General features: G+C 33.4%; 1 protein-coding gene and 1 non-coding gene across 2 annotated transcripts; one reads left to right on the top strand and one right to left on the bottom strand.

Annotated features, from left to right (window-relative positions):
- Positions 1 to 10846: 10846 nt before the first annotated feature.
- Positions 10847 to 11532, top strand: LOC119641130 (G2/mitotic-specific cyclin-B3-like). Its single transcript, XM_038039593.1, has 2 exons — positions 10847 to 11113; positions 11182 to 11532. Exons 1-2 carry the CDS (start codon positions 10847 to 10849, stop codon positions 11530 to 11532), a joined length of 618 nt encoding a protein of 205 aa, XP_037895521.1.
- Positions 11533 to 23044: 11512 nt separating this feature from the next.
- Positions 23045 to 23168, bottom strand: LOC119641132. The gene has a single exon (XR_005247794.1). It is a non-coding gene; the product is annotated as a U5 spliceosomal RNA (small nuclear RNA).
- Positions 23169 to 24116: the final 948 nt, after the last annotated feature.

Raw genomic sequence — 24116 nt, 5'->3', positions numbered from 1 at the left:
CTTGGAGTGACTGAGTTCTACCTCGCCCAAGAAAGCTCGTTACAAGTCAAAAAGGCCTATATTAACAGCATTAACGTATGTTGAACGAATTTTTGTATTGAGGCCACTTATATTCTTATATAAAATTATTGCACATCTTACGAAGGGGATAAATTTTTTATACGCCTCACCGAAAGCTGATTTATTTTGTTAAAAGGTTCACAATACCTAGAGGAAACCTTCACATACCTTATAAAGTGTATATTATTGATCCGCATCAAATTCTAAACTGATTTAAGTATGTCCGTCTATCGGTCAGCCTGTGGAATGTCTGCGGTATCACATTCTCCTTGTCGCAATATAGTAGCTATTAGCTTCAAATTTGGCAGAGAATATAAAGTTTTCGCACGCAGGTCGGAATTTGGTTCAAATCTGTCGGAGAGTGCGTCCACAGTAAAGCATAACTTAGACTGTTTTCAAAAATAAAAAAAAATTAGTTGTCTGCTCGTTACTTGCAAACGACGATGAACACAATGGTAAAAACTTGCATTTACATTTACAAGGGTGGCCTTTCAATATATATACAAATATGTGAAAATTGTTTGCAGTTCATTAGTCTACCTGCCTGTTCATTCCTGTGGTAAAAGTACTCGTGGTCGCAAAAATGGAGATACTGTTTCTAGTTGTATTCTACAAAAATATAAATAGTCAGCCACGCCCACCTAAGGTATTAGAGTGTAAATGTTGCGTTCTTTCCTTTCTTGCGTCTTTTTTAGAACAAAAGATTAGGTCGCATAATTCTCCTACTTGTTCAATTTATATTCATTCCTAAATTCGAATTCCGACTTCTAATCTTTGAGATAAATTTTTTGACGTGTGTGCCAGGTGGCCGTAATGATCGATTAGGGAGACTTGCTGTACTTTCTCGCGGTACCGGCATTTTAAACGCAAACTTCGAAAGCCGGAATCGTGCAAATTCAGCATTACGTTTTTGCCAACAGTGAAATACGTGCAGGAAAAAAATCTGACTTGAACCCATAAACAAAATATAATAAATCTTTAAATTCTTACGACAAATTTAGAAAAATTTCACTATCTTTAGGGAACATAAGATAACTGCACCCCGTAAACATAAAAATGCTGCAAGTAACGCCTCCCGCATTTGAGATTTTTGGCTATGAAAATCGAATTCAAAGTTGTGTTGTATACAGCCAACGACAGTGTTTCAGCATGAATCGGTGAGATTAGTCGATTTAAGAACTGATAAGATTTAATAATTCATGGATCATATGTCTTTAAATATATTCCCGAGCAGAAAATGAATCGAAAAGATTTAAAAGACGATTTTAATTGTTTAGTATTTATATTAATATAACATTTTTCATTTCAAACTAGATGTTCGATGACAAATTTACAACCAGAATGAATACGATTTTTATCTCAAAAATTAAGCAAAAAATGCACAACATTCGTTTAACTAATGTTCAAAGAAAAAACACTCAACCTTAGGAATTTTAGTGACCTTATCCACAAAAATTATAACCATTGGCCATATGTAATAAATTTGCGATCATTATATAAAAATTCGTTTTAAAGCGAATTACATGTTATTACTTACTTATGTTGCAACGTAAATATGTTTTTTGTAAACCTTTTCGTTTTTTTCGACGAAGTATAGATATTCTTGATCAGCATCAAATTCTGAATAGATTTGAGCATGTCCGACTATCCACGTGTCCTACTTTTGAGGTTTTTATGGCGGTAAAAATGAAGCTGAAACTTTGCAAGTTCTTGCCCGCAACTTGCAATTGAAAATATGTCAAAGGACACGCCTACAACACCACGTAAAATGAAGATAACTCTGTTTTTGAAAAGGAATAAAAAGTTGGTCTTTTTGCTTAATATTCGTAACCTATAACAGCTAAATTTACAAAAATTTGAACGAATATCCTATGGTCGTTGCTTTAGTGCCTATACAAAAGTGGCATAAATTCGTCACGCCTACTGAATTTTATAGCGTGTCATAGCTTTATTTTTTGTCAAAACCTTTGTATAATGCACGGAACCAAGCTTCAGAAACCCCATAAAGTATATTAATTTTTAGCTAGTTTCAAATTCTGAAGGCACTAAAGCACGTCCGTCTGTTCATCTGACCACCTATTCGTTTGCGCAACTGTGTATTATCAATGGTAAAGATTCTTCCGTTGCAAGAACAACTGGAAAGGAGCCTAACTTTCGAAAGAAAACGCTTATATCACGCCCACAAGCCTACATAACGAAAATTGTGACTTCTTTTGCTTTCAAGTTGATTTACGTGACGTTTCCATGTGCGCTGATCGTCTAATTTCATCAAGTAGTTTAGTTTTCCGATCACTTTCATGGCAGTTCTAAATTTCCATGTTGCATTAATTTTTGGCCGCAACTCTATCTCCCGCTCATTAATTGCGAAGGTGACATTTCCGTCGTGGCATGCGCACTTCGACGGTAAGCTAATAAAACTTTGCGTAATGCTATAGTTGCATTTGATGTTTTTGTTTGTTTATTTTTAATTTAGCTTTAATCATTCGAACATACATTTCAGTTGCCCATTTGTAGTTGAACGATACGGGGCACCTTTTTTGAGTGCAATACCATTGCGTTTCAAGAATCTTCAAAACTCATGTGATGTTAATTACGAAACATAGTCGGTTAGTAATACTTGAGGTATTATAAAGCGGCCAAAAATTTGACGACACTTATGAATCCTCCATTCTGTAGTTATGATAGGAACATATGGACTTCCAACCATTTAGTACATTTAGTACAAGGCTGGGTAAATACTCTTAGCCCTTGCTTGCTCGCCGTGGTATAGTATATAGATTAAATTACGGTATTTTTAACTTCAACATCTGTACGTTTCCGCCAGCAATAATTTCTAGCAAGCTGTTTCCTGCCGGTCACCCCGAAATAGGTTATATGCAATATTTGAAAAACTTTATCTTTTAACGTGGATGGGATGTACACTTCCGTACCTCTTGAGAAACAATTTTGTTGTAGCGCGTATTCAAATTGATCAATACTAAACCATAAACACGATTTGCTTCCTTGAAGACCACATACTAATTGAGATATTTCAGCATCATTACGAGTTACACCAGCCAACACTAATAAAGTAACTGGAATGATAATAAATTATTGGCCTTAAATCCACGTCTTAACCGTTACTATAGATAATGGAAATTGGCAATCAGCATAACATTTCCAGTAACTGTGTTCCATATTGGATATCGAAATCGAATGATTCGTAAAATTGTATAACGTTTCATTCTGATGTAGATAATATTGATGACGACTTTTTTGGTGAAAGTATTTTACTTAATGGCTTGTTGCCTGTAACCAAAAAAACTTTCGGCCATAAACGTACTAACAAAATGCCGTCGTGGAACAGATAACAATGTCTGTGAAGCATAGTGAATATATTTTTCACCTACATCTGCGGAAACGTGAATTACAGCAGCATCAACACAATATGTTGAAGGGTCTACTAGAGGCAATTTAGGCCTATACTCTGCTGGTACGATTTTTGATTCCATTTGTTGATTCGCTCCTTAGCAGGGCATTAATTACTTAAATTTATGAAATATCTGCCTTAATAATTCACTAAACCAACTACCGCACGAACTTCTTTATTATGCGGTCTGAGCATATTATGTATGGCACTAACTTTTTGTTGCCTTTTTCCAAATTAAGTATCATGTCGCATTCTTCTAAACGTTTCGGAACTTCTTTTAAACAAATGCGTAATATCACCCGCATCCGTTTTTTGATGTCATCAATGAATAGTGTCACCCCAGATATTCCATTTGATCATTTCGTTTATTTTGTCTTCAAGAACTGATTTGAGTAAAAATAGTTCATGGAACAGTTTTAAGAACGCTGTTATAAACTTATTTGTTATGTCTTTTATTTTTGCAGCAGTTTTATCAGAAACATTTTTGTATTTTGGAGTTAATTTCGACAGTTTAGCTTAAGCTTTTGCTGAAATAACTGAATTGAATTTATTATCAAAGCTTACAATCAATCACGACCATGACCTATGACGACCTATCAGCCTGTACGACATACAATTTCCATTTTTCGCACTGCGCTACATGAACGTACATAAAGCCAAATAGTTTCGTTCTCGTATTACAAAAGTTAACCAATTCCGGGTCAGATTTGTGCAATTGAAATTTAGGGAAGCGCTTCTTTACATCTACCGTATTAATTAGAGTTGCCGGTGCTACGGTATTCAAACATGAATTAGAAATACTACTGCGTTAATACCAAAAAGCCTTCTATCGCATCATTAATTTAATTGGTACGACTATTGTTTTCTTGGACCTTCGATTCTGCCTTGAGGTACATTTTATTTAAGTGATCTTAAATAATAGTAATATCATTCAGCTGAGTAGCCGAAAGCGAGGAATCTCGACTAGCAAGTCAATGGTCGTGGGTTCGAATCTCAAGTGCGGTAGAGTTTTTAATAAAAGCCGATAGCCTTAGAATGCTAGTGCTTTTAAGAGTTTAGTCTTAGAATTTATTTCTCTGGCGAAATTAATAATAATAATAATAATAATAATAATAATAATATAATAATAATATTGTGTGTTTATGTATGCACCAATCCGTTTAACGAGCCTTACTTTGCCAGCGTCACCGTTACTCTTTTATGACGTTTATCAATTTATATTGTTGAAGTTGTGTTTCCTCACCTCCTTGTTCTGACAGTTTAATTGTTTCTGCTGGACTTAGCGCCTCATTCCTTGTTCCATCCACAATTTCCTGTAACCGATTTTGTGCCAGTTTATTCCGGAGTCTAGACACAAACTGGTTCCGTAGCCCGTACTTAGGTAGTTTCCAAAATGGCATCCATCTTAAACCTCTAAACCTCTCTAATACTTATCTACTATGTGGTAATAATTTGTAATACGAATACCCTATCTTAACGTGCTAAATAAATGGTCATGGGTAAACAAGATTCGGCCCCAGCTGAATATGAGTTTCATATTTACGTTGGCTATATATTAAATTATGTGTTATTTATCATGTATTTTATATTTAGCTTATAACAAATTTTATATGCAAAACTTTGTTTTGTTTGAGAGTTTTTTAACTAAAGAATTATAACTAAAAACTCAATTTACGTACGCACCTACGACAGACAAAACAGTTTAATGGCAAAATGAAGTATGTATATATATATATATATATATATTTCAATCAAGTCAATTTTATAGAGGGTTATAGCTGACGATGAACTGGGAGATTTATCTAACTTGCTCTGAACGCTGCTAGAAAAATGTTACCAACAACGTGCATAAAACTGCTTTCCATTAGACTATACCAAATTTGGACTCAAATGCGTTTGCGTTTGCCAAGAGAATCTCTCAGTGAGAGCAATAAATTATAGCAACTATTATGAGAGTTTCATAGTTGCGTTTGCATTTAAATTCAGCTAATTTGAATTTTACATCTAAATGATGAGCGTTGGGAATTCGTTCTCAGCCAGTTGTAGTTATTCACACACAAATATTCTAAAGCATTCTGTAATAAGTTTGTTCATTTGCAAGATAACTGAAGTGGAATTAAATAGTTGCATTTTTAATTTTTCTTCTTGTTGTTGTTTTTATTTAAAATTGCTTTAATCTAAATTTGAGAATAACACATTTTATTAGTTTAAGGCAATAATCGATTTAAATAATAATTTTTTAATTTTTTAATAATTTATTGTATTTATTGTCAAAGCCACAAATTTGGGTTTAATAGAAAATGAATTATTGAGCAAAAAATAAGATTGTTTAGGCAGGATATGTCAAAAACTTAATCCCTCAATAAGTGTCATATCCCGGAGACTGCTTCGCAAATTGATGTCATGTGTATATATTATAATTATATGAAAAAAATATTTTGCTAACTGAAATTTAATATTCAAGATTTAGCTGTAAATTTAAAGAAAGAAAAGAGAATAGAAAGAAGGCACAAAAATATTTTTTTGTTATTGTGAAATTCCACCACTTTGAACTTAACAGCCTAGAAAGAGGCACACTTCTGACAAATTTTTGGGAATAAAATGTGCAATAATAGTGTTCAAAGGAGCTATAAAGGGGTAACACCATTACAATAGCCTAGAAAGAAAGTTAGCAGAATAATAACAATTGGCTGGATTATTAGGCGTATATTTCAGTGTGAGCATCCCTCATTCCACAGAGTACATGGAAAGCACGGTTTGAATACAACGCCATACAAAACTTGCTATTATTACAACACGGGTTTGTTGTAGCACTATCTCAATAAATCGAATATAAATTCCCCTGCATTTCTTTTGTTCATTTCTTTTTGACAATATCCTTTTATTTTGTAGTGCAATAAGAAAAAAGCATCAACTATAATAACTGTGGAATTTGTATCATTAGTTAGATTGCGTGGACTTTATATTTATTAATCGCGTCAAACATCGACGTCTACAGCGACCAACCCTGATTTTCGTTCTCAGAACTGACTGTATCGCACATAGGCATTAATATATTTTGACTCGATAAAGTATTTTTTTTTTTGGAAAAGCAGTTAAATCAACGTAAATACTTTCTAAAGAAAATGAAGACATTAAGTATTAAGCTTCCAAAAGTGATTCGTTTGACGCAGGTGGTCAAAAGTTATTCTACTCGTCAAATTTGGTAGTAGTAGTAGTTGGTAGTACGTTGTTTATAACAAACTCTTATAATAATATGCAACAGTGATCTAAAGTATTAACCCTGCGAGCAAGTAGGTTGGATGATATAAAACAATCAACCCAAAATTACGATTATAAATCATCATAATATATAGCGCGTACGCACGACCTTGTCCAGACTTACAAGTCATCGGACTATGGACGTGCGTACGACTGCCAAACTAGCCATGGCAAAAAAGCCAAAGGAGTTCGAACTCGTTTATCCTAAATTGAATAACTAGTTAGTTTATTAGCAGAAACATTCCAAAACTGATTTTGCTGGTAAAATGTCGTGGAGTTTGATAAGGAGGCATTTGCGCTATATTCAAAAGAATTATAATTGAAAGTTATTTCAAATATTTCCCTCCACGTTTGCCAATTAACATTGCCGTTATCTTTCTGGTAATACATTAAAATGCTTAGCTGGCTTGCTTAGGTAAAATCAAAAAATAGTTGTTGTAGTGCTACTTATATTACTCATATGAAGTACAATTTAAAACATCTTAAAATTGTTTTAAATACATGTAAGGCATTTTAAATGTTATATGCGTTTTTGTTTGATGCGCTAGACAAACCCGAATCAGTCAATAGGAAATTGTTTTTCAAGCATATAACGGCTCAGCGGATATTTAAATGAATTTGGTAACATTGTGCAATTGTTGGGTTTTCAGCAGAAAGCTTAAGTTTCTTTAATTTTCGGAAGAAAAATCGTTAGTATCTACTGTTTATTACGAGTTTTACTAAAAGTACCCGGCAAAATGGTAAGCGGTGTAGAGAACCAGCGTCTAATTACAACATGTGTTGGCTTTGCTATGACGCTGCTTGAAATTTTGGTTATACTACATAGCTATCGAATCAGCTTATATGCGGTTGAACGTTCTGAAGTATGGAATGGATTCATTTTTTCTTAGCACATAATCAATCAAGTAAAAGATGAGTAGAATGCGGCAAAATATTATACCAACCCCGTCAGTATGAGCATCAAATCAAAAGATTTACAAGTCTCGTTTAGTGCTGTTACGCAAGTAACCTCATTTTCTTGAAAAAATCACTTTGTCAAAATATGACACTGTTACAAACCGTAGCACTGTATCATATACGAAAAGAACGAAAGTACTATGAAAAGAGAAAGCTCGGTGTATTCTCGCCTAGTCCTCTCGCCTTTTGGCACTATAGGGACTTATAGAAGCATATGAGGCTTTTAGTGTTGTATGTAATGCACGGAGAAACAAAATTTTTTAAATATATTTTTTAATTATATAAGTAAAAGTCCTTTTAAAAAACCAAAAAGTGCGATATGTAAAAAATTTCTCTTATTGCTTTACCAATTATAACAACAACAATTACAGGGGTAATGGTTAATTTCTTATTTCAGAAGTAAGAACTTTGTAATGAAATAATGTTTCGCCCTCTCACCGTGAACCCGTGATGATATGTATAATGCCAGGCTAATTGATGGATTCGGGGGGTGACACTGCTACAACGAAGGTTCTGTGTAATAAAATTATTTTCGCCGACGTTTTGCCGAAACACCAACAACTTTTACGATCATGTAACTTCATATAATGCTCTACATAAAAAGGCCTTATGGTATGAAATTTGTAACCATTAAAATTTCTTGATAACAAGGAGCATGTTAGTACACTAAACGAGTCTAAGAGGCGGCCAACCTGACCAAACTTAAGTTAAAGAGGCTTTCAGTTAGCGTGGTGGGGATAGCCAAGTTTCGTTCCAAGGTGAGTGTAGTATTCTTAATGACTGGTTTTTATTTATTCTTAGCAAAGGTAATGTACCCGCACATGTTCTCCAACAGTTTATAGCCGCTTACATGAAACACTGAAAAGAGTAAAAATAACTCATTTAAAGTGGTTTAAAGGAATACAATATATCTGAAAGTGTTCCGTTAACACTTTTAATTAATTTTTAGCTTATGGTATTTGATATTTATTTTATCTTTCAATTTAGCCATAATTTTAAATATTTCCGCCAAATTAAGCATATACCTTCAATAAGGGAGTTACAGCATTTCTTGAGCTTACGTATGTAGCAGCCTAGTTAATTACAATCATCATGTTACATTGTTTAGTATAAGAGAAATGTATATCGTATAAGAACATCGACGGGAAAATTAAATTATTTGGAAAATCGCTCTGTCCTAAGGCAACTATAGATCGTAATACAAAAGTCCGAAAAAGCCTAGTAAACCTTGTTTCAACACCGTATCAATTGACGATATGCATGAGTTAATTTCTTTTATGGATTGCTGACAAATAACAAGGCCAATGTCCGAACTGCATAGAGATTATTTTTTATGGTTTGTATTGAGTCCCATGTGGAGATACGTTATACACGCGGTTCACCTTTTGCCATCTTAAGAGCGGTGAACCGATCATAGATTGATCAAAATTGGAAAAGATAACTTAAGTTTTATGGGGTCGTAATATTGAAATTAAACTCATTTAGCAGGGCTGGTTAATCTGTTAAGCCATTAATTAGCTTTGCTAAAAAGGTGATGTGCAAAACAAGCCTTCGTTTCTCTAATGAAGGTAAAGCTATACAAATTCTATCTCAACAACAAAGTGATAAAATTCTACTTATCTCTCATACTCCTCTATCGTCTTATACATCTCTGCATTTGTACCACCGCTGTTAACCGTATAAATTTAGGTGTTTCGGGCTGTAAATAATGTACTATCCAGCAGGGCTACAAAATGAGTTCTAATAGTGTGTAGAATTATAAATCTTTCTAGTTAGTTGTAGATAATAGAACATTTGGTATTATAAATAACGCCATACTTATATACACCTGAGAGCTGGCGCTGTTATAATCACTTACAAAAAATTAACAATGTATTCGGCTTTTGAATTAGCCCGAACCATTATGTTTCAATTTCTTCGGAGGAAGTAGTAAGAACGTACGCGTTAAGCTTGACCCACAAATAAGTCTCAAAGTACTTTGAGAGATGGCGGTACCTTATGTGTGAGCTTTTATTCATTTTGGATGCATTCATGGTGGATGCTTTCAAAAAATCCAAGGTTATGTCGGTACGCAATTCGAATTTTCTCAAAAAGAAAATTGGAAACATGCATAGCTCGGCGTATAACATTTTGAATAAAGTGTTGGTTAGCATTTCCCTGAAATAAACGCTTTTTCCAGAAAAGAATAAATCAATGACTTATCCGTTTTGTACTAGTATATTTTGTACTACAGTACGGCGTATTTTGTAATAGTATATACTATACTACCGTATACTGTGCTTTGTGCTAGTATGTAAAGTACCATACTAGAGTACACTATATTAGTACTGCACTATACTATAGACTAGTACCGCACTACTACTATGCTAAACTATACTACACTATACTAGTACTATGCTATACTATACTCACACCCATTTTTCGCTAACATACCAAATTTCAAAAAATTGTTAAAAATAGTTCGCGAAAGAAAAGTTAAAATTTTTTTCTTCATTCGATAAGTAGTTTTATATAGATTCACATGATATAGGTGAATATAGGTGACATTTTCTAGTTTGGCCGCACTAGAGTCTCAAATATGGGTGTTTTTCCATATCCATTTTTCGCTAACATATCAAATTTCAAAACATCGTTCGTATCGGATTAGCTCCCATAAGCAGAATTTCAATTTTTTTAGTTTGTTTGGAAGGTATGTTCATATAGATTCATGAAATGTCCACAAAAATATTTTCCTTTTTTTAATATGGAGGGAGTAGGTTTTCAAATCCAACTATATCTCAATTGTAATTATTTAACAGAGCTGTGTTAAGTCGTTAGCAGAGTTTTCTTATTAGAAATGATAGATGTCTTTGCTAGTTAAATTGGAATTTATCTTCACATCCTTGTTAATTTTTAGTATTTTATGACGTAGATAGGAGGTAAATTGGGCTTTAAACTATTTTGTTATATATTATATTATACATGTGTATACTCTCTACGTTTTCAGCGGATACTAAGATTAATTTTATATGTATGGTTAGGCGAACCACGTTTTTCGATAAGGCTAATTGACGCATTTAATTGGAATTTCCAAATATAGAGAAAGGTAAAAAAACCAACAACTAACTATGCTTTACCCGTTGGTGTATTAAAAGAAAAAAGCTAGTATCACAGTACGTTATGGATAGTTTTAATTGTTTAAGAAGTCGCGAGGGTAAATTTTCGATAGATGACCACATGAAACGTCAAGTGCATTTGTCTAAGTCGATCCGCACTTTGCTTGTGGACTGGATTTTAGAAATCCAGGAAACATTCAAACTTAGTCATGAAATCTTATATGTGACGGTGATGTTGGTGGATGTGTTCTTATGTGAAGTTGTTACTAATAAGGATAAGATGCAATTACTGGGAGCTCCTGCCCTACTTACAGCCAGCAAATTTCATGAGGTTACATTCCCATTAGGTAAGCACTTCTATTTCGATTGTGTGTGCATGAAGAAATCGTACACTTGTAGAAGTGTAATTTGCGCACCATTGGCTACGATGTCGGCGTACTACTTTCTTATTGCTGTTTGCAACGTTATGCTGCGTGCGGGGAAATCGCCGTGTCTGCTTTGACTTTAGCTCGATACATTCTCGAATTATTTTTGATGGATTACGACACCATTACTTTTAGCTATTCCACAACGGGTGCAGCCGCTTTATTCGTTACTTCACGTATGGTTGGCGAAAAACTAGGGTGGAATATTAAGATAGCGTATTTTGCAGAAATTGTGACAATGTTAAATAAGGCGTTAGATCGCAAATTGGAAGACGGCATGAAGACAATACGTAACAAAATTCAAATAAAAAATTTCATTAGCTAGCGAAAGTAGCGCTGATGACTACTGAGGACTTATTTGAAAGTCATTCAGACTTGACTATATATTCAATCACTGCACCTGTTGCTACATTACAAAGGGGGCAAGATGATGGAGATGCTTCATAAGACTCATTTCTGCTGGTATAAACTACATTAAAAAAAAACAGAAACACTTTGTCCCACACACTAAAATTAGAAAATACGAAAACATTAGCTGTAAAACAAAAAAACTCTATTATTAGTTTTAATCGAATTTATTTAAATTTTTTTTTGTTACGCTTCTTTTACAATTACATTCGTCGTCACTTTGTAATCGATATTGCATTTCATTCATAAATTTGCTTCCTTTGCTATCATGAACTTAATCATGAATATTAGAAATTTTCTCAAGTTCCTAAAAGAAAAGTACATTAAAAGTAAGCTTGAAAACGTGTTGTGTACGGACTTTTAGTTATAAAGGTATTGCTATCTTAATAGCGCTTATTAACTCAGTTTCCAAGTATTTTATTATAACTGAATTATAAAACTTGGCCATGCTTTGACGAGCAAAGTGTGAAATAAATTCAACCAGGTCATACTCATTACCATAAAATTGATTGGTACCTGTCCGGAATTTTGACACGTGTAGTACCGACGCGGTTGCGAAACTTACCAAAGAAAATAGGTAGAAAAGTTTCTTATTTACAGTCTTATAACAGATAAAACTAAGGGCAAAACATCCTAACGTTTTGTTCAAAATATAAACCAGCAAAGTCTTTGGAACTCTTGATCTGTCTGCTATGGGTATATTATCAATAACACCAGTAGCGCTATTAATAGGTAGCCACTTGGTAGCCTGCTCCTTCATTCTCATTATGTGTCCACGGTCTCAACCGCTTGCGAAGGAAAAGCATTTAGATTGGTGTGGTTTTAAGGGAATATCCGCTGTGATATACGTGTTTGTGTAGATGTACGAAAAAACATGCAAATAAAATCACTAAATGTATAAATAATAAGTAGTCCTACAAAATAACTTTGTTTAATCATAAAAAAATTCTTCATAGATTATTTTCACTGAAATTTATTAAAGTATTTGGCGAATAAAAAATTTAGAATATTAATATTATTTAGAATATATGAATTCAGAGATGAAATTTTGTTGTGTCTTTTCTTCTTCTTCGTTCTTTTGATAAAAATGCTTTACGGAGTTGAAACCACGCCCAACTACGCATAAGATTGGATTTTAATATATTCCATATATCTACTTATTACTATCTGCACTTTTCCGCTCTGGCAGATGCACTTTGATGAACACGCTGTATATTGTTAATCGGCAACACAGGCCGCCGTCTCAACGTAGCCGCAGTCAATTTTGACTTCATTTTGAGCTTTCAATACTTTCGTTTCCATACTCAGATAGAAAGGAAAGGCAAAAAGCAAATATCCATATTTACTAATATTAAAATAATAAGAATTTTAATAGGCTCACCTAATGATCCCTACATGGGGAAGCCTAAATGCGAACAAGAAATCGTCAGGAACTGATTTTTACTTGGGAGTACACCGCAACGTGAATACTTTCGAATAACATTATAATTTCAGTGGCTTCGACAATCCAAAATTCTATTCAGTGTAAGCATCTTTTCAATTTCCTCAGGCACTATGACTTGTATACATAAAAAATTTTTCTTGAATTTTACACAATTTTCCTTTTTTTACGTTTGTATGATTTGGTTATTGACGTTTATAACCAAACAGACGGCAAATTTCCCCCTTTCTTTCACTACGATACATAAATAACAAGGAAGTGGCTTCTAAGGTATGCCGTTGCTTGAACTCACCAAACCAAAGCGGACAGACGATCTTAGATCATTACAGAAAGCGATTTTGAATGAATCGGTGCAATAGAAGGTCAGTCTACTTAAATCCTTTCTGTGTGGTGCGCACACTCGCACAAACTTAATGCAAACCACAAGTTTAGGGCATAATATTGACGATCAAAAATTCGTGATAAAAATAATAACCGGAGGCCTATTGGTTCTGAACAAGCTTCACACACATATTCTCCAAAGCCTTCGACTCTCGGATGAATTAATTTCAGTTTCCGAAGATTTTGATCAGCTATTTGTGCTTTCTGATCTACCGATATTATGTGACCATCACCTGAACGTGTCCACAACATGAGCTTGTTAGTTATTTGGCACATCTTCCGTTGGAGAAACTAAATTTACTTTTTGTCACAAGAAAAGTTAAAACAAAAATGCAATAAATTATTATTTCAAAAATGCAATAAATTACTATTTAAATTATTGTTTGATTGGCAAGACCGTATAGAAATGCATGCAAGCGTTTACAAGTAATATGTAAAAAGCAATATAAATGATGATATAAATGCAGATATAATTGCTTATTTATGCTGTACTGCTCTTGAGTGACCCATCAGTGAATTATTTGCCCACTTATTACTCATATGTAAGACACATTCCTTTGAATCACTTTTGAGACTATCCGGAGTTAACGTTGTATATGTGATTATTCTGGTAGAAGTTTACCGCGTTGTTGCAGTGGAATCTTTATTAAAGCTTGCAGCTAGCTCAATTTCAGTAAATACAGGCGTTAGGCGTTAGGCGTTACTTACTACGAATCTCGTTGATAAATCTATTATTGCTCGTTACTGTTGTTGCTTATAACAACAACAACGTTGATTGTCTTTCCTCTCATTCTCCTCGTTGATATGAATACTCACAGCATTGGTAACGAACACATTGATCCTCCAGGCTTTAAACCCTTCTATAGATGGAGACTCAAAACGTGGACTAGCGTGATCTAAAGTCAATAAAACTAATCTGCTTGTTATAGATTTACCTATTTTCATCATACACGCGATACACTGGATATGCTGTTAACATGTAAAGAATTAATTCTTTTGTGTGCCCTTATGCGTAGTGGTATTCGATGGGTAGATTTGCGTGGTCCACATTTAGTACAGTGAATTTCGATGTCGTATTATTATATGGTTTGTGTTCACCCAGGATGCTGACCAGGCTTAATAAATGTCGACGGCAAATGAAAATAAATAAAGCATACAACTATTTTGCTTATTCTGCATCAAGCCATAGATTTATTTACCTCAACTACCAATATTATTGCACATATCTTCAGTCGACAATATCTTCTTGAAATCAAATGTTTTTCCTTTGTGTTGCAAAAGTAGTTTCCTTATTCCAATTCACAAATGTGGAAATAGACATCACATAGAGAACTACAGAGGCATCGCCAAGTCAGTACCTTACTTAACTTATTTGAGCGAATTGTTAGTTAGCATCTAGCTTTTGCTATCAAATCTTACGTTTTTCCATTCCAGCATGGTTTTCTGAAAGGAATGATCTACTGTCACAAATCTCTTAGAGTTTACCTGCCATGTTCTCCAGGTTTTTTCTAGTCCGAAATCTTTATATACCTTTTAATGGTCCTGCTGAACTGCGGCAACTATCCCCTAAGTGATAGATGTTGGAATATACATATATCGGTGTAAGAGTATAACAGATCGAAATTCGACTCAACATTTCCAGAAGATTTTAGGGTAGCCAGCAATATCGTATTTAAAATTATTTCGATTGTCCAATAACTAATTTTTTGCGGCGATCTTAATTTATGCAATATATTAAGATATTTGTTGGAGCTGCTGTTAAAAGCCTGAAGAAAATGGACTCTCATGTTAAAGATTGTCTTTATATTAACGTGAAAGCAGAAAATACACTATTTGTTGCTCAAATATTGACATCCATGGTCCTTTTTCAATCGGGTATTACACATAATTTGTTTATTTGGTTAGAAGAATTTTATAAAAAGGATTTGAATCTTAATTAGTTAGATATGCTAATGGATTCAAAGAGAAAATCTTATGAAATGTATATCCAAAGTAAAACTTGAGATGGTTTCCCCCTCTCTTCTATTCTAACTATGCTATGTATAATTAATAGTTAAAGTCAATTTAATATGAATTTTGTACCCCTTATTTTGTGTCACTTCACCTCTTTGTTGCCCTGAGAAGCAGCTAGCCTTCATGGCTTCCACAATACTGATAATTATTCACTTTCACAAGCATACTCTCAATAACGATAAGAACATTTACCACTAGCTTTATTTGCACTGATATTTTGATTCGATTTCCCCTTCCCCCCTCAACACACGTTAACTAATAGAATTATAATTTTAATAAGAACATTATTATAAATGCTTTGTATGAAATATATTTCATAAAGTTACTTTTGAGTTGATTAGTTTGCTTCGGATTTATATACTTAATACAAAAAAAAAAAAACCCAAAAAAAATAAAGTGAAAAAAAAAAGATCTTTTATTACAAGTATTCAAGTTAATATTTTAAAACAAAAATTCAAAATGCTTGAATATACTGTACCCATCATGAATATATTAAGCGTTAGTAGCATCTATCGAGATATTCACTACATGTGTTCATATTCGTCATTAGAGGTGCCTAGGTCTATATATCTGTAAGGCGCTAATATATTACATGTAGCAGTCAATCAGTACCTTCGAATAAAAGAGTAACATGATCCTTGCGAACATTATAATTTTGAACAAACGTTATTTAAAACGCGGTCTCCGGCCGGTTATGCTCAGAAAATCTAAGCTATTTTCGATAGGTACACTCAACTACTCTAACTTCATTATCTTATATATGTTCATTTGACCTGTAGTTTAATAAAGATTTATTCTTAAAATGTTGAAAATGAAACCACGGCTTCGCTAAATTTTTGAGGCAAACATGCTTTTCCGTACATATAAATATTTTCTGGTTATAGGGTCGTACAACATATCTACGCTTCACTAACATTTGATAAAATCAGTACGCGTTGAGTATACTACTACCACTTACTATATTAGTTGGAAATAAACCATACAACATATTTAAATCGGTCGTGTATCCATTTGGGATTTCCAGTAAATTAAACATGATACTTATGCTTCTATACCCGTGATATAGATGAGAACTCGCAACAATGCTAGCATTTATCGTCTTAAGGGCATCTTACGAGTTTACGTGTTGCCACTGTCAACGTCGTACTGTCACCATACTGCGTTATTAGGATTTCCGTGCTTTGTATTTCGCTGCTTTTGTTCTTATTATTACTTTTATTCTTACTATTGCTTTTATTGCTGCTCGGTGATAGGTATGGCTCTATACCTTCAGACACGTTGGTATATGTTGACGGATAACTTGTTTAAAGCTCTTTGTAGTTTCCTTATAATAACTGCCAACTCGCAAAGAAGTTGTTGTTGTGGCAACAAAAATTTTCTGATGCTTTAACTGGCGTGAGAACAAAGCATCGCTGAAGACTTCCTTGCTTTTTAAATTTTCCTTATATGGATGCAGGCAACTACTTTTTTAGGAGGGAAACGTTTACGAAAGTTTTTGTATATCGAAACATAGTTAAGAGGGCCGATACGGAACACACTAAAACGTGCTTTGCTTTACAAAAAGTTAAAAAATCGAACACCGTTCTTCCTTTAATCAAATAAATAATATAAGTATTGCTAGTAAAAAGTGATTTCAAATTTAAAAGATGTTGTTATACTTGTAATGTTTGCGTGGATGTTCTTTCCATTTTCTTGTAACCCCATGATTTTCGTCCTTATGAATTTAAATATATTACTGCATATGCTGTAGCTAAGAAGACACTTTCACATGAGTGTATATAAATAAATGTATATAGCTGCAAAATATATGCATCAAAATATATGAAGCAAGGTAGGTGTAGCTTCCCATGCGAGTGAAAGTCATGTGCTAGAACCCAAAACGCAAAAAAAATACAAAATAATTTTAGTTAAATGTAAAAAAAAAATTGTTGTCCCTGAAAATGCTCTTCTCTGCTTTTATATGAGAATAACTTTTGCCTAAACTAAATTAGGTCTAATCAGTTATACATTCATGGAGTATCAAGTGATTAAAACTTTAGGGGAAGATAATTCAATCCTAACTCAAATGTTCAATATTCTCCAGCTCTTCCCCCAAGAAGAAAAAGAAACAAAGAAAGCAAGCCTTTGCGAATAGAGATATTTGAATTGCTTAACAAATGTAAGCAACCAGATGTCCTCAAATTTTCACCTCAATTAATAATTTAAGAGTTGTTACTCGCATTCCAAGAAAAAACTATTTCTGAGCGAAGTTAATATGATAAAATGCCTCGACTTGCAAAACTCCACAAAAATGATGATAAAGATTTTTTGGAAACTATAATTTCTTTTGGCTAAGTTTTATATATATATACGATGGTAACAAAAAGTAAGGAAGAAATTATCCGGCAGCAATCCAAAATGTGTTACCAGCTGCAAAGCGCGATGGAAGTTATGTCATGATTTGGGGATGCATGCCTATAATTGGCTTATATTTTTATAGGCCTTTTTCAATGTCAACAGCTTTAGTTTTCGGTTCATTTGTTACAATTCGTATAACATTATCATTTTTACATTCCGTAAGATTGGTTGCTTCGATTGATAGGTACTTATTTTCTGTGGGTTTTGTGGTACTGTAATTTTTGATAATAGTTTAAATAGTATAATAACTAATTCCAATAGACTTTGCCATATCTCAGCATGATTTTTCTCCACTTTGAAAATTTATAATCACTGTTCTCTTGAGAGATTGTCTTGCGTTTTTGTATATTTGGTCAAAAGAAATGAAAAAACGCGCTTCAATTATTATCTAAATCTACGGATACTAAAGACGCTCTCTTTCGGACTTTTTAGCTAGCTATACATGAGCTTTTTGTGTTTTTTATGGGATGAAAGTATATTTTTTGCTTATAACAAAAAACACTTTTAAATTGTTAGTTTTCGTGGCTTAAGAAATACGTTTTCTGATCCTCATTCCATAAATGCACTCTATGTAAACTTTATTGGGATCACCTAAAACTTAATTATTAAAGGTTTATGTGCTACAGCTTATGATCAATGATTAGATAACCAATTTTTTTATCCTTTTTGAAAAATAGATGTGCTCCGACTTTATTTAGTACTGTAGGAGTGTCCTTCGAACGATTTGTCCCGTTTTTAATACCAACTTGCCCATTTTCCACGTGCAGCAACTTGCAACGTTGCTGCCAAATTTGAAGTCGGCAGTTTTATTTTTGCGGCCAGGAGAAGGTTTACAACAGACTTTAGAGAGACGGACAGACAGCCAAATGGGCATGCTTACATCGATCCGCCATTTGATGCTGATCAATAATGTATGTACTTTGCGGGGTCTCTGAAGCTTCCTTCTGGGCGTTGCAAACGTTTTGACAAAATAAATATACCCCTCATCTCTTGGCAACGTGTATAAAAAAAGTTTATTTATATTCCTGTAATTTGATATATTGGAAGATACGCAAAAAACAAAACATTTATTAGGTAGTTCGAAAATTTTTTGCAGTTCTTCACTATGAAATAAATTAATTTTTTTGCATGATTTAAGTTTCTCTGCCATCTCACGAATCGTTAGGTTTTCAATCATAACCTTTAGTTGGTCGACGTTAATGGTATCTGCCGGTAATGCTTTCACTGAAAATTTCCAGAAAAATTTCTCACAAACCAATTTCAGCAAGTGCGTTCTGGTACAACGTAGATCTTTTACTTTTTTTGAAGTAAAAAAGTAAAATATGTGTTATATGCTCATTTCAACTTTCCACGTCTTACTTACGTCTCGCTGCTATAATACAGCCGACCACTTTGAAAGCTTTTTCTCAAAGTAAACATACATAAGCATATATCTTCCCTGAAAAAAATTCTTTTAATTTGGAGTCGGGAAATATCGTAAGATATTTCCGAACTACCTAATACTATACTTACAAAGTGCTTTCGTAACGTAACCTAAAATTCATTGCATAAGCGCATGTGTGACATCTTACATGCTTAAATCAAAAAAAGAAAAGGCTATCAGAAATAACGTATTACAATATATATATAATATAATTACACAATAAAATGCATGTCAAAACATAAACTAGAATAGATGGCTCGTATTTTTTTTTAGTGATGATTTGCAGCATAGTAAAGCGAAAGGGGAAAATTTAGAACCAAAGAAAAGACAAGTTGCTGCGAATTATTACTAATAGCCGATATTAGGAAAACTTAACATCCTGGGAATTCTAAACAGAGATATGTGATGATTTTTTTATATCTATGTATATGTCTACTCCTTTTTTGTTTCAAACTGCTACATTTTTGGAGTCGATGAATATTGAACTTCAAACAATGAGACGTTAAATAAAATAAACGCTGTGTTTTAGTCAACACAGGATAGTACATGCGTTGACAAGTAAAGGATAGGTACGTAATATCGATATTGAATACAACAAGTGGACTAACGATACACATAGCTTTAAGAAAAATGAATAAATACATATTTGCCTCATTTGCCTCATGACTAATGAATGTAGTAAATCAGCTGGAGAGAGTTGAATTAGCTTAAAAAATAGGTGCAACAGATAGGAAGTTAAAAATTAAATCTGGAGGGAAAGCAATAATTGATTGCTACGTTTAAGTTAAGTTTAAGTTGTAGATGCATGTCCGTGTGAACTTTGAAATACATTAGATTCTATGTTGGGACTAAGGGAGGTGAAGGAATTGTTTACTTTTTGAAATTATGTTTTTACATGCTTATATCGATGCTGAACAAGAGTGTATATACTTTGTGGTGTCTCTGAAGCTTCCTTCTGGGTATTGCAAAGTTTTTGACCCATCATCGTTTGATGCTGGCTTTTATAGCCAGCATTTATTGACGAAAGTCAACAGGAACGGTTTACATTTATAAAGGAACTCACTTTAAAGCAGCTCACTTTTTAATTACAACTTATATAATATTGAAATAAAACTGTAATTGAACAATTACACAGATGTGCTACCCAATAAAAATCTTTATAAGATGCAACAGAACAAACGAAACGCAGGTGTTGCATGAAGTATTTCATAAAGTTGTATGTAAAATGACTATCTAAAGGAAACAAATTTTATAAAGACATCAGGCCATTTCTGTTTTTACGTAATTATTGACCCTAGCAGCAGTAGTAAGGCATAGAAATTCACAGCTAATTTTCGTATTTGCGCTGATCAACAAATTAAAGCGTCGTTGGTAGGAACGTGCGTTTTTCACAAATTAATATTTTACACTAGCAAGGTAGATAGAGTTAGCACCTAAGCGCTTGGAATGTTGAGAAATAAAAAGACCCGCACCCTTTTATAGTATAAAAGAAGACAAAGGCTTTTTTTTTGGCATAAATACTTTCTTTTTGTTTTGGATATGGAATATGGGCTCTTTGGGCTAGGGCAAACAAATACTGTTTATTACCTATAACGAGCAGAGCAGACAGCACCTGCAGATATAAAAAAACCAAAGTATGATAAGCATATCTCAACCATAAACTGCTGTATATGTGCATTTACTAGAAAGTATATATATGTGGATTATTGTGGCAAACTACTTTACGCTTTCCTTGGATTTTAGGATTTATTGTTACTTCTGCAAGTGTTCGAGGTAAATTACGAGGAATAAATAATAGCGACACGCCATTATAAGGACGACGCAAAATATAACCAGCCAGAGAAACGAATTAGTGAATACTATTTTCGGTGAAGACCGAAGACGAATTTTATATTGAAACAATTCTCACTCGAAAAAAATAAATAAAACCAACTTTTTTTCCTTATTCAAAATTCGCCTCAGGGCCATATTTCTTTATTTAAAGAGACATGAAAGATATAGACAGAAATTCCAGTTTCGAAGTTAATTTTGCTCTTATTCTGTGTTTTGTTCCACGTTCACAACTGTTTTCGATCTAATTTCGTTACTTTTCAATAAATAACATAAAAATAAAAAATGTATATATGTATTTATAAATTAAGTTTCTATTTAACCGCTGGCCTTGAATCGTTTCTTGTTGAAAATCTAATTGCATTTTGCATAATGTTCTGGCCAAAGAAATTCTTAATCTGAACCAACTAACGACCGAGTAATAGGTCGTAGAAGATAAAAGTTAATAACCTCTGTTACGGAATGTTTTTCCCACAATTTGTTTTTCTTTCCCTTTTCCTATGTTTCTTTAATTTTCTTAACTTTTATTTAACAATAATAGCCTTCAATTGTAAGAAAAACCCTTCGAAATTTTGCTATGATAATGCCAAACATTTTATTTATGTTATAAAATCGAAACTGATCAAAAGGGCTGAGCGAGTTGCTGGTTGACCTTGGACAAGCGCCTAAACGAATCGAATGGTGCACTGGAAAATCTCACTTTCACTTTTTATCCAACAAACACTTCGTAAAAGATTATATTGAAGAAATACCCGCTCAGAAACCATTCTAAAGACAGACACACCATCGAAAATTTCTTACCGGGCGAATTGATGTTATGCCCTAGGGTATTCTACACCATATTCCACACCTACGATCTCCTTCAGCCCATAATTTCGTGTAGATGAAGCCAAAGGTGGGCGCTCAAACCCTTAAACGTATCTTCCTTTCACTAAAAAAAAAATAATAATTAACCACATTTTTAGTAAGTTACAAGAGATGGAGTTAACATCATTTACTAATAATAGTAAAAGAATATGAATGAAAATTGAAAGTAATTAATAGTATTATATAATATTTTTCAACGTCGATATTAGGATAAAAATAATAGAATATTCTCTTCATTCCGAACGTTATTCGTTAGCTTATAATATAAAGAAAAAGAATACAATACAAAAAGGACCATAATGTGGTGACGGTTAGGTACGACTACATTCGATGATGGTTAAGTAGTGCTGCGTTTAATGATGATTGGCTACTACTGCATTTCCATTTTGGTTGGGTACTGCAGTATTGAAAACCAGGACGCAGTTAACGTTTACGTATAAATTTATAACATTTTCCTCCCTTCTCTTTTTAAAATTGCTTTTACCATTATTGCTTCTGCATGCTTGCAGTTCAACATTCGTAATTCAAGAATGTTCTCGTTTATGTTTTTCTCACAAACGATGTAAAGAATTTTTTGTTACTTCACTGTTCACATTTCTATGGATTTGGAGTAATTTAATGCATTCCTAAATATCCTTTTATTAGAATAACATAGAGTCTAGAAATCAAACATGAGACACCAAGAGTTATGATCATCACCAAAATATTCGGTTCAAACCTTAATAATGTTTATTTTTCTATTATTATATTCACCTTATTCCTAATTACATTTACATATTTACATATACATATTATTATTGCACTAATAATAACCTCGTTAATGAATTTTTATTTATCCGGCACTGTTCTTTTCTTCTCATAAAAAAAAGGACAAAACAAGGACTTGCAGATTCGTTTACTTGTAATGCCGCTCGTTCCCTTCTAAAAATTCGAGAACGGATTTAAATAAATACATGCAGCGAATGTTTATTGGACCAAACAAAAATGATATGTTTTTTACTATGCAACAAGATTTCACCTTTTGCACAAACAAGCCCATTCCGCAAACCAACCTAAATATTATTTATCACGTAGGGACTCAACCTTAATAGGTCAAGTCGCGAGAAAAATTGTTTATAGACTCATTAGAGTGCTCCTCTCCACGGAAATCTTTAGTAAAAGGCGAAAGATTTATTCGACAACTGAGGAGAAGCCAGAGTAACTGTCAATTCTCAAAACGTTGTATGATATGTCATATAATTTATAAACACAATGAGAATTATACGAATAACACAAAAACTGTAATAAAAAATAATTTAATAAATTCATTCATTCATTTACAGCAGCACGGTAGTAGAATGTTGAGATTGTTCTTCACGCATACGTAGCTACAAAAGAGATATAAAATACGGGTAGGTTTTCAATCATCTGCACTCTCTGCATGCTAAAGCGAAACAGTGAAATGCCAACTAATTGCTTAAATGCTTCAACCAACAGAGAGTTCGCAGGCTACGTGTACACATAAATAGACATAACTTTTGAAAGGGAATTATTTGAATGTGTTAGAAAACAAACATGAAGCGAACTTAAGGATGGGTATGTCACAGTGTACTGGCCGGTACTCCTTTTGTAGATTGAAAACAGAAACAAGTAAGAAAATTATGTTCGGTTTTGACTGACTTTTTTAATACTCATCATGGTTATCGTAAAAAAGATACGAAATGAGGGAAAAAATTAAACCTTCACACTCTATCATGCAGGGTGGGGGTGGTCAATTTTTCCCTATTTTTATTGGATAAAAGTCGAAATTATATATTTTTGCGGTCATGCATACGTTTACGGCAACAATTAATAGACAAACGGACGGACGGAATGATAAACACGTCTAGAACGGTTCACATTTGGTACTAATGGATAATATGTACACTTTACAGAGACTAGGAGACTAGTTTCCTTGTAGATGTTGCAAACGTTTTGAAAAAGTAAATATGCCGGTCATCCTCTCGTGATGGGTATAATTGAAGTCTACAAAACCGCTAGTCATAAACGGCAAAAAGCCGAATGGAATCCTCTCTCTTCTCTTGAAGAGATAATGAAAATTTCATGCTTTTCTAAAAGTTATTACACATCACATATATATAAGACGAGTTTAAAAAACAAATAAATCAAC

The sequence above is a fragment of the Glossina fuscipes genome, unplaced genomic scaffold (genome assembly GCF_014805625.2).
Source record: "Glossina fuscipes isolate IAEA_lab_2018 unplaced genomic scaffold, Yale_Gfus_2 144, whole genome shotgun sequence".
NCBI classification, from domain to species: Eukaryota; Metazoa; Arthropoda; class Insecta; order Diptera; family Glossinidae; genus Glossina; species Glossina fuscipes.
This window is presented reverse-complemented; position numbering and strand designations above follow the sequence as displayed.

Coding starts and splice junctions, on each gene's coding strand:
- LOC119641130 (XM_038039593.1), top strand. CDS start 10,847: ATGGATAGTTTTAATTGTTTAAGAAGTCGCGAGGGTAAATTTTCGATA. Junction 11,114..11,181: donor CAGCCAGCAAATTTCATGAG/GTTACATTCCCA, acceptor GTACACTTGTAG/AAGTGTAATTTGCGCACCAT.